Below are 17,978 nucleotides of genomic sequence, written 5' to 3'. Positions count from 1 at the left end.
CTACCGCCCCGAAAAACAGTGTGTGTATGGGTGTCTAATCTCTGTAAAATCTACTACTGCATTCATCCATTCCAACAATACAGTTTGCCATCACTTTGACTCCTCATTGCTTCTATCTGATTTAGACTAAATCCCTAATGCAGTATAATATGTTCAGCTGGACTACAGTAATGGACATTACTACTGGACCCTCACTGAGATAAAAGCCTTCACATACTGTAGAGGGAGGGGAAGAGGAGCAGGGCAGTATACTCTCTCTCCGTCTCAGTCTCTCTCTGTCTTTATGTCCTGCCTTTAGAACGCCCATCTTTCTATTTATCTAGAAAGTCCATCCAACTGGGTGGTTCGAGCCCTGAAAGCTGATTGGCTGCCAGGCGTGGTATATCAGACCGTATACCACGGGTATGACAAAACATTTATTTTTACTGCTCTATTAGGTTGGTAACCAGTTTATAATCCCAATAAGGCACCTCGGGTGTTTGTGGTATATGGCAAATATACCACGGCTAAGGGCTGTCACCTGTCACTCCACGTTGCGTCGTGCTTTAGAACAGCCCTTAGCTCTGGTATTTTGGCCATATACCACACCTCCTCAGGCTTATTGCTTAATTATATCGCTGTGTTTGTCTCTCTCAAGACACACTCTACTCTGTCTTTGTCATGTCTCTTCCATGTCTCTCTCTCACATTCTGTCTTCATAACTCTCCTGATCTTCCTCATTCTCAGGGAACCAGACCCATCCATACAGCTCAGCGCATGCACTGTATGTTAGGTATACAAGCAGAGAGAAGGACTGAGGGGTGGATGAGACCGCTGAGTGCTCTACTTGAAACAAAACACTCAGCCATTAGTATGAGCCTGGGCCAAGAGGCTTAATGCAACCTCACAGTCTACTGTTCTACTGGACAGATAATAGCCATTACTGCCTCAATGGGAGGGACATCAAGAGAAATGTTGAGATTCGGTGAAAGTGCGTAAGGAAAATTTGAATGTTTGTGCTATTTTTAGAACTAATAATATTCTTAGAACTAATTTCTGTGTTCTATTCATATGCTGTTCTATAAACCAATTTATGTGTTCATGCAAGTGGCTGACTGTAAAAATCCTCACTATCAGTAGCTGCAATTTGACAGTATGCCCAGACCGTGTTTTGAGAAAGAAAGACCGTGTTTTGAGAACAAATGAAAGATATCTCAGTTTCAAGGTCTCAGCTTAGAGAGAAGAAGCCTCGTGAGGTATTGGTATGTCACATGTTATGAACCAGTATTGGTCAGTCATATGAATGAAACAAAACGGTAATGATGAATTAATTATGCTAAATCATGCAAATATAATTTGTCTGTGTACAGCTCTATATAAGACAACTGGTGGGACAGCCCCGGCAGAGTTTTCTAACAGACATGTGTACTATGGTGTATTGAGTTGGATGGAACCTCTCCAGCGTGCTGACAATTAAACAATGATTCATTTAAGATTGACTTTGAGTGGCAATGTTAAGAATTTCCACGACAAGTTCAAGTAAACGACAGACGGAGCTTGGGGGAGAAATAGCAGGAGAAAATAGGATGTTGCTGTTTTTGAAAATCTGTAGAAGATAAGAGCATTATAATGGCTTTAACATGAGCCGTTCTGAATTAGACCCTGTTCTCATGGTCTCTCTCCCAACTAACACAAGCTCTCATCCTGCTTTCAGCAATGAGGGAAATAAATATATGCATTTAGCATGTGTATGGGCCACTAGCTACCATTACCATTAATGTACTGTATACAATAGACCCTATCATACAAGCTCTTCATAATGTATTAAAGCTACCTATGTATGTGAATGAATACATTCCTTTACTACTCTTTGAAAAATCAAGCATTGAATTCCATTTACATTCTCTCCATATCACTTCATTATTTTCATCTCTCCATTCTAATGCCATACATCTATGACTTGAGTGACGGTTCAAATCAAAGATGAATTTTCAGTTATTTGAGCCATATAACTTTGAGCCAGTCATTTTCAAATAGCGGAAGATCAGGTGATTTACCATTGATGTGGGTAATGGTGCTAGGTTTTCAGTTATTGTCCTTGGGGCTTTTTGAGGGTTGCTAAATTCATTCAAATTAGCCGAACTTATGAATTTGTTACCATATCATTTACTGCTCACAACTCATCACTATGTCGGCCTGCATTGTGAAGTGTGTAAGAATGTGTGTTGGAGACAAACAGCCTGGACTGGCTCCTAGTCTGGGGAGAGTGATGCATGTCCACACACCTGCGGTCCTGCTCTGCTGATGCAAACGCATGCTAATGTCCAAGGCCCCTGGTCCTGGTGGAGCACAAGGGCAGAGAGGCAAAGGCACTGTGCTCTGTTCCCAGGTATGACTCACCCTGCCTAGGGTAGCTCTGAGTGGGTTGGTGGGTGGGAAAAGGGACAAGGACCAATGTGTTAGTCACAGGGCTAAGAGACTAAAGGGACAAGACTTAACTGGAGGAAATGCTGCTTTGGGCTATTTTAAAGAGGGCTGCCAGTGTGTTAATGCGCATGAAAACACAAATGCTTACATTCTATATCACTCTCTTTCTCTCCCTCATAAACACACACACACACACACACACACACACACACACACACACACACACACACACACACACACACACACACACACACACACACACACACACACACACACACACACACTTCCAGCAAGTCTAATGAGAGTAGGAGGACACTTCTCCTGAGACTGGAGTGCCCTTCAGAATCTTTCCAGGCAGTGACTAAACAGACAGAACAGAGCTGAGTGCAATGAAAATAGCCATTAGGGCCTTCAACGCTCTCCAGCACAAATACACCGGACTCAACACAAACACACGTGCATACACACACACATGCACACTCGCATACACACACACACGCACGCAAACACACGCACGCTCACAAACACACGCACGCACGCACACAAACACATACACACTAAAAAGTACTAAGTAATCGGTTACTCTGTCCAACTGCTTTCAGGTAGTTCCTCTGCAGGCCTATAGGAGATCCGATCCAGCAATTTAAAAAACGAAAAAACGATCTCAATCAGCCTTGAAAGGATGGAAATGATAATGGACCTACATCTATAGTCTCCTCACTTTGTCCAGCTTGATAACAGTCATCTATAGTCTCCTCACTTTGTCCAGCTTGATAACAGTCATCTATAGCCTCCTCACTTTGTCCAGCTTGATAAGTCATCTATAGTCTCCTCACTTTGTCCAGCTAGATAACAGTCATCTATAGTCGCCTCACTTTGTCCAGCTTAATAACAGTCATCTATAGTCTCCTCACTTTGTCCAGCTTGATAACAGTCATCTATAGTCTCCTCACTTTGTCCAGCTAGATAACAGTCATCTATAGTCTCCTCACTTTGTCCAGCTAGATAACAGTCATCTATAGTCTCCTCACTTTGTCCAGCCAGATAACAGTCATCTATAGTCTCCTCACTCTGTCCAGCTTGATAACAGTCATCTATAGTCTCCTCACTTTGTCCAGCTTGATAACAGTCATCTATAGTCTCCTCACTCTGTCCAGCTTGATAACAGTCATCTATAGTCTCCTCACTCTGTCCAGCTTGATAACAGTCATCTATAGTCTCCTCGCTCTGTCCAGCTTGATAACAGTCATCTATAGTCTCCTCGCTCTGTCCAGCTTGATAACAGTCATCTATAGTCTCCTCGCTTTGTCCAGCTTGATAACAGTCATCTATAGTCTCCTCGCTCTGTCCAGCTTAATAACAGTCATCTATAGTCTCCTCGCTCTGTCCAGCTTGATAACAGTCATCTATAGTCTCCTCGCTCTGTCCAGCTTGATAACAGTCATCTATAGTCTCCTCGCTTTGTCCAGCTTGATAACAGTCATCTATAGTCTCCTCGCTCTGTCCAGCTTAATAACAGTCATCTATAGTCTCCTCGCTCTGTCCAGCTTAATAACAGTCATCTATAGTCTCCTCGCTCTGTCCAGCTAGATAACAGTCATCTATAGTCTCCTCACTTTGTCCAGCTAGATAACAGTCATCTATAGTCTCCTCACTTTGTCCAGCCAGATAACAGTCATCTATAGTCTCCTCACTCTGTCCAGCTTGATAACAGTCATCTATAGTCTCCTCACTTTGTCCAGCTTGATAACAGTCATCTATAGTCTCCTCACTCTGTCCAGCTTGATAACAGTCATCTATAGTCTCCTCACTCTGTCCAGCTTGATAACAGTCATCTATAGTCTCCTCGCTCTGTCCAGCTTGATAACAGTCATCTATAGTCTCCTCGCTCTGTCCAGCTTGATAACAGTCATCTATAGTCTCCTCGCTTTGTCCAGCTTGATAACAGTCATCTATAGTCTCCTCGCTCTGTCCAGCTTAATAACAGTCATCTATAGTCTCCTCGCTCTGTCCAGCTTGATAACAGTCATCTATAGTCTCCTCGCTCTGTCCAGCTTGATAACAGTCATCTATAGTCTCCTCGCTTTGTCCAGCTTGATAACAGTCATCTATAGTCTCCTCGCTCTGTCCAGCTTAATAACAGTCATCTATAGTCTCCTCGCTCTGTCCAGCTTAATAACAGTCATCTATAGTCTCCTCGCTCTGTCCAGCTTGATAACAGTCATCTATAGTCTCCACGCTCTGTCCAGCTTGATAACAGTCAATAGTCTCCTCGCTCTGTCCAGCTTGATAACAGTCATCTATAGTCTCCTCACTCTGTCCAGCTTGATAACAGTCATCTATAGTCTCCTCACTCTGTCCAGCTTGATAACAGTCATCTATAGTCTCCTCACTTTGTCCAGCTAGATAACAGTCATCTATAGTCTCCTCACTTTGTCCAGCTTGATAACAGTCATCTATAGTCTCCTCACTTTGTCCAGCTTAATAACAGTCATCTATAGTCTCCTCACTTTGTCCAGCTTGATAACAGTCATCTATAGTCTCCTCACTTTGTCCAGCTTGATAACAGTCATATATAGTCTCCTCACTTTGTCCAGCTTGATAACAGTCATCTATAGTCTCCTCACTTTGTCCAGCTTGATAACAGTCATCTATAGTCTCCTCACTTTGTCCAGCCAGATAACAGTCATCTATAGTCTCCTCACTCTGTCCAGCTTGATAACAGTCATCTATAGTCTCCTCACTTTGTCCAGCTTGATAACAGTCATCTATAGTCTCCTCACTCTGTCCAGCTTGATAACAGTCATCTATAGTCTCCTCGCTCTGTCCAGCTTGATAACAGTCATCTATAGTCTCCACGCTCTGTCCAGCTTGATAACAGTCAATAGTCTCCTCGCTCTGTCCAGCTTGATAACAGTCATCTATAGTCTCCTCACTCTGTCCAGCTTGATAACAGTCATCTATAGTCTCCTCACTCTGTCCAGCTTGATAACAGTCATCTATAGTCTCCTCACTTTGTCCAGCTAGATAACAGTCATCTATAGTCTCCTCACTTTGTCCAGCTTGATAACAGTCATCTATAGTCTCCTCACTTTGTCCAGCTTGATAACAGTCATCTATAGTCTCCTCACTTTGTCCAGCTTGATAACAGTCATCTATAGTCTCCTCACTTTGTCCAGCCAGATAACAGTCATCTATAGTCTCCTCACTCTGTCCAGCTTGATAACAGTCATCTATAGTCTCCTCACTTTGTCCAGCTTGATAACAGTCATCTATAGTCTCCTCACTCTGTCCAGCTTGATAACAGTCATCTATAGTCTCCTCACTCTGTCCAGCTTGATAACAGTCATCTATAGTCTCCTCACTCTGTCCAGCTTGATAACAGTCATCTATAGTCTCCTCACTTTGTCCAGCTTGATAACAGTCATCTATAGTCTCCTCACTTTGTCCAGCTTGATAACAGTCATCTATAGTCTCCTCACTCTGTCCAGCTTGATAACAGTCATCTATAGTCTCCTCACTCTGTCCAGCTTGATAACAGTCATCTATAGTCTCCTCACTTTGTCCAGCTAGATAACAGTCATCTATAGTCTCCTCACTTTGTCCAGCTTGATAACAGTCATCTATAGTCTCCTCACTTTGTCCAGCTTGATAACAGTCATCTATAGTCTCCTCACTCTGTCCAGCTTGATAACAGTCATCTATAGTCTCCTCACTCTGTCCAGCTTGATAACAGTCATCTATAGTCTCCTCACTCTGTCCAGCTTGATAACAGTCATCTATAGTCTCCTCACTCTGTCCAGCTTGATAACAGTCATCTATAGTCTCCTCACTTTGTCCAGCTTGATAACAGTCATCTATAGTCTCCTCACTTTGTCCAGCTTGATAACAGTCATCTATAGTCTCCTCACTCTGTCCAGCTTGATAACAGTCATCTATAGTCTCCTCACTCTGTCCAGCTTGATAACAGTCATCTACAGTCTCCTCACTCTGTCCAGCTTGATAACAGTCATCTATAGTCTCCTCGCTCTGTCCAGCTTGATAACAGTCATCTATAGTCGAAAATTCCAAAAGCGAAGGAAATATAAAACATTTTAATTGCGGCCCCCAGGATGTCAGTGAAGAACAAATTAAGCCTGTGGAGAGAACGAGTTTGACATCCCTGGTTTAAACTAATAGTGGACAGTGTTGCCGTGTTAGGAAGAAGACTGGTGAAAAGGACAGGACTGATAGTGACTGGGAGGCTAGAGGCCAGACTGAACAAGAGGTTCACCCCTGAGATAGGCGCAGAGCTAATCTATGTACATGAGGATATGCCATTGACCAAACATTTATCATTGCAGGTGATTTATAGATCGGTTATTGTGGGTATAGGGTTTTGGCCAGCACTGTCAACCCCGAGGCCAGGCTATCTCCTGACCCGGAGAGCAAGGTAACAGCGAGACAAGCCCAGAGAGAGCGAGCCCAGAGCACATCCATCATCAGGAAGCACTGATCCAGACCGCCAGACAGTGAGCACGCCCAGGGGAGTCCAGACGAGCCCAGAATGACTGAACCTCCCGAGGGGAAGCCCAACGAGCCCAGAATGACTGATGCGACCCAGGGAAGGGTAATCAAGTGTAGAATGACTGATTTCTCCCACTGGGTGCGGAACGACTGAAGAACAAAGGGGTCCACCCAGTGGAGATTAAACAAGCGACGAATAACTGATGCCACCAAAGGGAAGGTAGTCAAGTGCAGAATGCATAGGTCCCTATTAGGAGAAGTTAGGAAAGTGTGTTGCGATGGTGGTAAGAGGGGGTGGTAAACAAGTGCACAGTAGTTTTCCTCAGGGCGATGCGAGGAGTGATCACAGAGACTGCCTGCTGAAAGGGAGATTAAACTATATGCTGCCAAGGGTTGGTTAAATGAGCAAAGAGCAAGTGCTGACTTTATTCTAGGGAATTAACTAGTGAGTGAAAGGAGGGAAATATACTGTATGAACCACCTCTCCCTCTGCCTCTCAAGCACTTTCTCTGTATTTCTGCTTACTGTGGGCCAGTAGTCTACAGGTACACACTCAGTCAGTCAGTCACACATGAAGAGAAACAGATTGATTGACACACAGATTGGTCTGACAGTGTGAATGTGATATTAGGAGAGAGAATCCACAGCATAGCTCATAGAAAGACAGAAAAGGGATCTAGAGCAAGAGACGGAGTGAGACAGAGTGAAAATGAAAGACAGAGAGAGAGACAGTGAGAGGTGGAGAGAGAAGACGAGGGATTTGTGTTGAGAGAAACTATGTAATACATTAAATCCAAGGCTAACAAATGTGTTTTAAAGCGTGATTCCAGCTGTTTAATAATGAGAATTGGGTCCACTGTACACACACACACACACACACACACACACACACACACACACACAGGTTTGTGATTGTGGCTGGCAGCTCTAATCCTTAGAGGGATTAAAGCATACAGAGCTGCAGGACCTGAGCAGCTGGTCCATCTCTCATCGCACTCTGCCCTCTCGCTGCTCTGTGTGTGTCTGTTACCAACTTTTCCATCTGTCTAGAGCTGTCACTAGCAACCTCACAATATATCCTTCATTGAAATAACAACACCACAGAAAAGCCGTCTCAAACTGACAGCAGAGAGACAAGACTCTACACAAGCATGCGCACACACACACACACACACACACACACACACACACACACACACACACACACACACACACACACACACACACACACACACACACACACACACACACACACACACACACACACACACACACACACACACACACACACGGAGCCTGATTACTTGACATGCCACTGAGGCAGTGTATCAGTCCCGCACCCAGCCAGAGATATGCAGACACACTATGGAGGTGACAACCACACCCGTCAACACTCTCCCAAACAGATAACAGGAGGGATCTGTTGACAACAACAAGAGTCACAAATACACAAGTCCCAAATTAGAAGAAAAATATCCCAACTATGGCATAGACGTGGAGAGACTTGGTGAACCGCTAATATAATAATAATAATAATAAATAACCAACAGGCCAACAAAAGTATTCATTCACCAAGATGAAAGACATTCAAAAACATAAAACTCTCTGAACAATCAAAAGCCATGAATAAAACAAGTATTTTCTGAAGAAGACAAACAACTGAAAAGTGATGGAAAATGATCTGAACCAAGAAGTTGAACAAACCAATCCACACTGCTCATCAAGTCCATCACAACAACGAACCAAACACTGAATAAACACACAAAACAAATGAACGAACGGCATGAATGAAAGAGCGGAGGAGAGATGTCTTCCTCTCTCTGGCTCTCTCCCTCTCTTTCTTTCTGTGACTGACCTTGCAGAGTTTGTGGTAGCGTGGGGATGAGATGGCCATTCTCTGGAGCCTGTGTAGGAAGACCACCACTTTCTGGAGAGAGGTACGGACCATGGCCATCATTTTACGCGTGCCACAGGTCTGCAGCCTGCTCCGAGTACGCATGGCACGCTAGCACTGCCCAGCCCTGCTCATATCCTCTCCTCCTCCTTCTCCCAGAGACACACCACAGCAGGAGTGACGTGAACACACACACTTACACACACTGTCTGACACACATGCTGCGATCGGCATGCCCCCGCACACGCAGATATACTGGCACACACACACAGTGCACGGTCAGTCAAGTGCACTCTCACAGCAAACACTCTCTCTCTCACACATATACACACACAGTCACACACACACTTTGTCACACACATGCACACACTTCCTCCTCACACACTCACACACAAGCTCATGCATTTAAGCGATGCTGAAACACTCACTGACTCTCATTCACACACACTTAAACCATGGTACACAAAACCACTCCAAAAAGACATGTCACTCTGGGGTCCACTTCAGGAGCCAGGGGTCAAAGAGGACGAAAAGGAGAAAAATCAGCCGATAAGCAAACAAAGAGAAGAAGAATGAGAGTAGGAGGCAGAAGTTTTGCTGGAGGAGAGATGCGCTGCTCTCCGATCGCGGCTCACAGCGGACAGCCAGAGATAAAGACTGTAGCGCTCCACGGAAAACCTTCAGAGCGGACGACAGAGAGAGAGAGAGACAGAGCGATCAGTAGACCTGGGATAACAGACGACAGAAGCTCCTTCAGCCATAGAGAGCCAATGACCAGGCAGAGGGAACCAATGACTGGGAGAGAGAGAACGAGAGAGAGAAAGAGGGAGGGAGAGAGAGAGAAAGACACCAAGAGAGAGAGCGAGCACAAGTGAGATGTACAGCGTGCAGCCCGCACGCAGCAGTGTGTGTGTGTGTGTGTGTGTGTGTGTGTGTGTGTGTGTGTGTGTGTGTGTGTGTGTGTGTGTGTCCCAGATGTAACGATATGCTCAGACACAGATACAGAGGGATGAGAAAGCAGTCTGATATGAGAACAGGGAGCTGAGAGAGAGAAGGGAAGAAAGAAAGGGGAGGGACGAGAGAGAAGGGAAGACAGGGAAGGGAAGAGAGGGAAGACAGGGAAGGGAAGAGAGGGAAGACAGGAAAGGGAAGACAGGAAAGGGAAGAGAGGGAAGACAGGAAAGGGAAGAGAGGGAAGACAGGAAAGGGAAGAGAGGGAAGACAGGGAAGGGAAGAGAGGGAAGGAAGGAAGGGAAGGAAGGGAAGAGAGGGAAGACAGGGAAGACAGGGAAGGGAAGAGAGGGAAGACAGGGAAGGGAAGAGAGGGAAGACAGGAAAGGGAAGAGAGGGAAGACAGGAAAGGGAAGAGAGGGAAGACAGGAAAGGGAAGAGAGGGAAGACAGGGAAGGGAAGAGAGGGAAGAGAGAAAAGCAGATAAAGGGGGAAGTACATTTTGTGAGCGCATGAAAGAGAAGAAAATTAAAAGAAAGTGAAGGATAGTGTATGAAAGAGAAACAGAGACATGGAAACAGAGGAAGTGCTGATTCAGTAGTAGCATCTGTAATTTGCTCTGTTAATAGATTCCGAAACATGACTTTCTCCTGCACTCAGGATCTGATCCCGTTTTTTCCCCTAAAGACTCCCCCAGCGCGACAGACAAAGCACTCCTTCTGACACCACGCCACGATTGCCTCATCTCAGTTTCCCAAGACTAAATACAGAACACACACACACACACACACAGTAAACTCTAAATAAGAGTGTGTTCAGCTTTGAGCTAAGGGGCATATTAATGCCCATATGGCCCCTGTCTTGCCTGTCACTTCATATTCAGGGAAAAGACTCAGTAGCAGGATGGGAAAGGGAGGCTTAGCATTGAACACACACACACACACACACACACACACACTCTCGACCCCCATACACACACACACACACACACACACACACACACACACACACACACACACACACACACACACACACACACACACACACACACACACACACACACACACACACACACACACACACACACATATACGCTTAGATAACCATGTGAGAAAGCGAGAGTGATTATCGAGTGCTCTGTGAAGCCAGATCTTCATTTGGTGAGTCATACATGTGTTCACTCATTCCACACAGTATTGATTATTCTAAGGGAATTACAGGAATACCGTTAGCTAGTCCAGTTAGCGAAATCACACTGACATCACTGGGTTTCTAGTAAGATCCGTGTCGGCATCAACTTACAGCATTGTTTGGCCAGCAATTCCAATGTGCTGTAGAATGAAAGTTAATGTTTGACAAGGGCCAGAATCTGTATTTTATTTTTATTTATTTAAGTTGTCATTTACAATTGCGACCTGGCCAAGATAAAGCAAAGCAGTTCGACACATACAACAACACAGAGTTACACATGGAGTAAAACAAACATACAGTCAATAATACAGTAGAAAAATAAGTCTATTTACAATGTGATAAGGGAGGTAAAGGCAAAAAAAGGCCAAGGTGGGGAAGTAAATACAATATAGCAAGTAAAACACTGGAATGGTAGATTTGCAGTGGAAGAATGTGCAAAGTAGAGATAGAAATAAAGGAGCAAAATAAATAAATAAATAAATACAGTAGGGGGAGAGGTAGTTATTTGGGATAAATTATAGATGGACTATGTACAGGTACAGTAATCTGTGAGCTGCTCTGACAGCTGGTGCTTAAAGCTAGTGAGGGAGATAAGTGTTTCCAGTTTCAGAGATTTTTGTAGTTCGTTCCAGTCATTGGCAGCAGAGAACTCGAAGGAGAGGCGGCCAAAGGAAGAATTGGTTTTGGGGGTGACCAGAGAGATATACCTGCTGGAGCGCGTGCTACAGGTGGGTGCTGCTATGGTGACCAGCGAGCTGAGATAAGGGGGGACTTTACCTAGCAGGGGTAAACCCAATGGGTTTGGCGACGAGTATGAAGCGAGAGCCAGCCAACGAGAGCGTACACTATGGACACTACGCTGACAGACACAGCAAACCTTCTTGCCACAGCTCGCATTGATGTGCCATCCTGGATGAGCTGCACTACCTGAGCCACTTGTGTGGGTTGTAGACTCCGTCTCATGCTACCACTAGAGTGAGAGCACCGCCAGCATTGAAAAGTGACCAAAACATCAGCCAGGAAGCATAGGAACTGAGAAGTGGTCTGTGGTCACCACCTGCAGAATCACTCCTTTATTGAGGGTGTCTTGCTAATTGCCTTTAATTTCCACCTTTTGTCTATTCCATTTGCACAACAGCATGTGAAATTTATTGTCAATCAGTGTTGCTTCCTAAGTGGACAGTTTGATTTCACAGAAGTGTGATTGACTTGGAGTTACATTGTGTTGTTTAAGTGTTCCCTTTATTTTTTTGAGCAGTGTATATATACAATAGTAGATTGTGTATTTCAACCTCTAGGATTAAATAAAACATTTGTTCTCCAGTTGTAAGAACTAACATAAGGTGCTTCATCTTTCTAAGACCAAACTTCTGAGGAACATTGCCTTTTTCTTCTCCAAAGAAATCATGTGGCTTGTGGTTATATGGAGCATCTCAAGAAGAAACTCAGGTAAGGTGACAGACTTGACATTGACTGGTGACACAAGAGTCACTCTGAATGAAGGAAGGCTCCAGGCTCCTTTCCCCCGTATCTCAATCTGACCATTCTCTGTCCTGTTATCTCCTTCTCTCTCTAATCCCCCTCTCTTTCCTCCTTCCCCATTCATTTGCTTTCATTCATACAGTTTCCATTTGGCTCTGACTGCAATCCATCAATCTTACCCCATGTTGAGAGACAGGGGTAGAGAGAGAAATAAGAGGGAAATAAGGGTTAAGGAGGAGTAAAGGAGAGAGAACAAGAAGGGGGAGAGAGAGAAATAAGAGGGAAATAAGGGTTAAGGAGGAGTAAAGGACAGAGGACAAGAAGGGGGAGAGAGAGAAATAAGAGGGAAATAAGGGTTAAGGAGGAGTAAAGGACAGAGGACAAGAAGGGGGAGAGAGAGAAATAAGAGGGAAATAAGGGTTAAGGAGGAGTAAAGGACAGAGGACAAGAAGGGGGAGAGAGAGAAATAAGAGGGAAATAAGGGTTAAGGAGGAGTAAAGGACAGAGGACAAGAAGGGGGAGAGAGAGAAATAAGAGGGAAATAAGGGTTAAGGAGGAGTAAAGGACAGAGGACAAGAAGGGGGAGAGAGAAATAAGAGGGAAATAAGGGTTAAGGAGGAGTAAAGGACAGAGGACAAGAAGGGGGAGAGAGAGAAATAAGAGGGAAATAAGGGTTAAGGAGGAGTAAAGGACAGAGGACAAGAAGGGGGAGAGAGAGAAATAAGAGGGAAATAAGGGTTAAGGAGGAGTAAAGGACAGAGGACAAGAAGGGGTAGAGAGAGAAATAAGAGGGAAATAAGGGTTAAGGAGGAGTAAAGGACAGAGGACAAGAAGGAGTAGAGAGAGAAATAAGAGGGAAATAAGGATTAAGGAGGAGTAAAGGACAGAGGACAAGAAGGGGTAGAGAGGGTGGAATAAAAAAATAAAGGCATTTCCAGAAAGCTCCATTTGAAATCACAAGTATGGTCTCATGGTCTCATGTATGAGACCATGTATGAGACCATGTGAGGCCGTGTATGAGACCATGTGAGGCCGTGTATGAGACAGTGTATGAGACAGTGTATGAGACAGTGTATGAGACCGTGTATGAGACCGTGTATGAGACCGTGTATGAGACCATGTGAGGCCGTGTATGAGACCATATGAGGCCGTGTATGAGACCATATGAGGCCGTGTATGAGGCCGTGTATGAGACATTGTATGAGACCGTGTATGAGACCGTGTATGAGACCGTGTATGAGACCGTGTATGAGACCGTGTATGAGACCGTGTATGAGGCCGTGTATGAGACCGTGTATGAGACCGTGTATGAGACAGTGTATGAGACAGTGTATGAGACCGTGTATGAGACCGTGTATGAGACCGTGTATGAGACCGTGTATGAGACCGTGTATGAGACCGTGTATGAGCAGGCTGTTTTTAGAGCATCAATGCTCCCTCAAGTGAGACTAACCTAGAAAAACACAATGAAAAGGCACAACTCAATGGGAGATGAAGAAAATCATAGATGACTGTAGGAGTCTATAGTATTTCATCTGTGATCATCAGGACAGTATCTGTGATTCACAGGAACAGTGTGTGTGTGTGTGCGCGTGTGCATGCGAGTTCAGCCTGGTTTCACAATGCAGGTAAAAAAGGACAGACACTATGGCCTTATCTGGACAACTACAGGAAGAACATCTCCCTCCCTCCCTCCCCCCGCACTCATCCTCTTTCTCTTTCACACGCCCTCTCAACATGTCCCCCTTAGACACAGGAATCAATGTGGCGTTCAGACGGTCTCTTCTTACACAGACAGGGGCGTTGTGATAGAGAGATAAGGGGTGAACGAGGGAGACCAAGCGTGTGAACAAATAAAACCAGAACCAGATTGACATGACCGTGTGGTATGAAAAGAGCTCATATCTGTCAAAGGGCTGTCACACAACTAAACACAAGTCAAGGAGGATTTTGAATAGACCATTTATGAATCAAAAGGGAGGACAATGTGTTCCATCGTAAGAGGCGGGAAAATGACAAGCAATAGGCGAGAGGACACATACCCACATCACTGAACAGCGCAGGACAGAAAAATCAATGAGCGACCACACACACACACGCGCACACACACGTAACCACAGCTCACATGAATGCACGCACACTATCTTAATGAGGGATGACAGGGGGATAATAGGACAGCACCTGTCCCTGTCTCCCACACACCTCCTTTGACCTCCTTATTTCAACCTCTCTCTGTATTCAGCCCCTCAGCCAAGCCATTTATCTCCATATACCTCTCCATATATCACTCAATATACTGTTCATTTACAGAGCGTCAATCCCAGTTCTCTTTTGTTCCCGTCGCCTAAAAACTTTTACGCACACACAGCAGATCAAATGGGCATGGCCTACCTCCAGTTGCCCCCTCAGCTCCTTGACGTGGGCAGAGTCCTGTGATAGCTCCTCCCTCTGGGAGGCGTCGGCCAGGACGTTGACGGTAGTTTCGGCCTCCTGAAGCCACTTGAGGAAGGCCTCCAGCTCCCTGAGGGACGTCTGTAGAGCAGTCAGGTCACTGTCCAGCTGAGCCTGGCGGTCACTAGCCCTGTCAATCAATCAACACACTAACTAGTTGATCGATGTAATGGCCAATGATCAAGCATTGGTTTGGTTGGAGGTCATTGTTTAATTAGCTATCTGAGTATAATTCAAATATCTCATAACATTATCAAAGTGATATTTGTGTATGTGTGTGTGGGGGGGGGGGATTCTTATATCCTTGTAGGGACCTAAAATCTCCAAAAGTCCAACAAGGGACAAGGAACATTCTCCCTCGTGGGGACATTTCCCACATCCCCATGAGGACAAATGCTATTTTAAGCTTAGTGGTTAGGGTTAGGGTTATAATTAGGGTTAGAATTAGGGTTGGGTTAGGTTTAGGGGTTAGGGAAAATAGGATTTTGAATGGACATTTATTTTAGGTCCCCACAAGGATAGAAGAACATAACATGTGTGTGTCTGTGTGTGTGGTCTAACTTTGCCATCCTTTTGGGTTTCTAAAGTCCTCACAAGGACAGTAAAACAAGTGGGGACATTTCGCCCCCCCCCCCTCCTCCCCCGTGTCTGTGTATGTGTGTCCACCTGTTGTTGATGCTGTTCCAGGCTCTGTTGTGTTTGTCCGTGACCTCTTTGATCCTCCTTGTGTCATCTGCAGAATACTCTCGCAGGAGCTGATTGGACAGCTCGTTAAAGGTTACCACGGTACCCTGACCTCTTCCCAGGTCTTGCAAGAACACCTGGAGAAGAAAACATAAACAAACAACAAATAACAACATACTCCTCACAGACTAAACAGTAGCAGCAAATGGCTTTCTAAATCTTTATTTTACTTCTTTCATATCCACGTCTTATGCCTTTTAATCTCACTGCAATTATCACAGTTCCCTCAGGATCTCACTTTGTTTACTAAAGGTATGCTAACCCATTTAATTAAATGAGAAATAATTATTACCCTGTTATCAGATATATCCTATCAGTACCTGTTCTAGGGCATTGGAACGACAGTAAAGTACCACAGTGAGTTAGACACAGATGCCCTCTAGTGTTTGAGGTTGGCATTGCATTGGCCACACGAAAAGAAAGTCTACACCTGACAATCCCCACATAAAACAGCTCATATACATACCATTATCTGCTTGCAAGGCATGTTTGAACAGCTCTCATTAACACTATCAATAACAGTCGTGACATACCAACAGTAAGCCCTGTCATTTACATATACAAAATATGTGTGTTATCTATCGGGCTAACATGCACACACACATAAACATACTTTCCAAGAACAGTTTTGAGTCACAGATTTAGAATCAGATTACTACCCAATCCTAACCTTAACGATTAACATAATGAAAAATATCGGACCTTTTATCAGTGGTTAGGGGCTACTCCCATCTGGCTAATGGAGCAGGGGGTCAGTAGTTCAAAGGTGAAGGGTCAGTGTATCTCTCACCTTGTTGTCACTGAGCTGTTTGGTCAGGGGTTCCCTGGAGAGCTGCAGTAGGTTGTGCAGGCGCCCCTCGTTCTGACCAATCAGACCCTTCACCTCCTGCCTCTGCTCCTCCCACTGGTCGCTGTGGCCAATCATACTGTCCAGCTGCTGGAGGCGTGCCTCTACGCCGTGCTGCGTGTTGTCCCATTGGCTATGCACCTTCTCTACTACAGTGAGAGAGACGGAGGGAGAAAGATAAATAGTGGTGGTAATATTACCAGATAGAAAGTAATGGTTGTGGGTAGGGTTGTGGCAGTCATGACATTTTGTCAGCCGGTGATTGTCAAGCAAATAACTGCCGGTCTCATGGTAATTGACCGTTAATTAACATAAACACATTAAGCATCTCCTGTCTTCCACGCATAGTCTGCAAGCCACTGATGCTGACCTTTGTAACATCTACATTTTAAAAAGTCTAATAAATCCATGTAATATAGCCTACACCATCATAATAAATCCATTACTTATTTTAGACAGGTCTAAACAAACATGATATGAAGAAAATGTAGTCTATTTCAGAAGAAAAGAATAGCATACTCTGAGTTGTCGTTATGTTAGGTCCTGATCTGGCTATGCCAAATGGCTGTGGGCTACACTAGTTCATTTAGCAGACAAGATTTACTTAGAATTCCGTGGCATTGTTTCATATAATTTTATAGTATTAGTATTATTATTAAGAATACAATTGAAAAAAGCTGAATAAAATAGAAAGGATATTTTCTCCAAATGATTTGAGGGAGTGTGCACATGCGGCTATTCTGTGTTGAGGTGTTAACAAAGAAACAGGTACTCCTATATGCTTAATTTAGAGTTATGTAACTTTAGTTGTGATACAAATGTTGGGCTATTTATTTAGATGTTTTATACATTCTAAGGCTGCATGATGAGACTCTAATGATGATTTGAAAAAAGTTACATGAAAGGCATGAGCTCTGCGCAGGCTGTATACACTTCATTAGTCTCTCATTCACAATTTGACAAGCACGTGATAATGCCTCAAATTTCCCGGCTGCATCCCCTTTGTGTGGCCGTAATGCTCCCTAAATCCATGCCTTTGCGGCCAGTGGTCGTTGTGTCCTTGGGCTGTGTGCCGAAGCACCTCTCACTCACATGGCTCTCCGTCACGTAACCGGGTCTTTCACACAGGCTACAAGTGAAGACAGACACATTGGGGATGCAACTGCGCGCGTCCTTATCGAATTCCAAGGCACATATTGGAAGAATTGTCAACATTTACTTTTCGTCAGCCAACAAGATGAGTAAGCCTAACCAACAGAAAAATCCCTAGCCTATGTCAATCTACTATCCCCCATAGTACAAAAGTTGACATATTCTATTCTGTGCGAGAAATAAATATTCCAAACAGTCTGGGACAGCTGTGGGATGCGATAGAGCCCAAATTAATACAACCACTAGCATCAAAAAAACTGTTTTAAGCAATGAGCCTGACATGACAGATGAGAATGTTTAGCTTAAAATGTTGATAAACTATTAGGCTATTTCTTCACATTATAAGCACAGCAA

The 17,978-nt window shown here is 44.4% G+C and overlaps 1 protein-coding gene across 1 annotated transcript in view; it reads right to left on the bottom strand.

Annotated features, from left to right (window-relative positions):
• Positions 1 to 17,978, bottom strand: part of utrn (utrophin) — a 253,373-nt gene that overhangs the window by 178,751 nt on the left and 56,644 nt on the right. The window contains exons 50-52 of the mRNA XM_038962307.1: positions 16,416 to 16,621; positions 15,548 to 15,702; positions 14,822 to 15,011 (exon numbers count right to left, since the gene is read on the bottom strand). Of these exons, the coding sequence (XP_038818235.1) occupies positions 14,822 to 15,011; positions 15,548 to 15,702; positions 16,416 to 16,621 (551 nt within the window). The remainder of the gene's footprint in view (positions 1 to 14,821; positions 15,012 to 15,547; positions 15,703 to 16,415; positions 16,622 to 17,978) is intronic.

The sequence above is a fragment of the Salvelinus namaycush genome, chromosome 24 (assembly GCF_016432855.1).
Source record: "Salvelinus namaycush isolate Seneca chromosome 24, SaNama_1.0, whole genome shotgun sequence".
Lineage (NCBI taxonomy): Eukaryota > Metazoa > Chordata > Actinopteri > Salmoniformes > Salmonidae > Salvelinus > Salvelinus namaycush.
The sequence above is the reverse complement of the archived record's forward strand: the minus strand, read 5'-3'. Positions and strand labels throughout refer to the sequence as shown.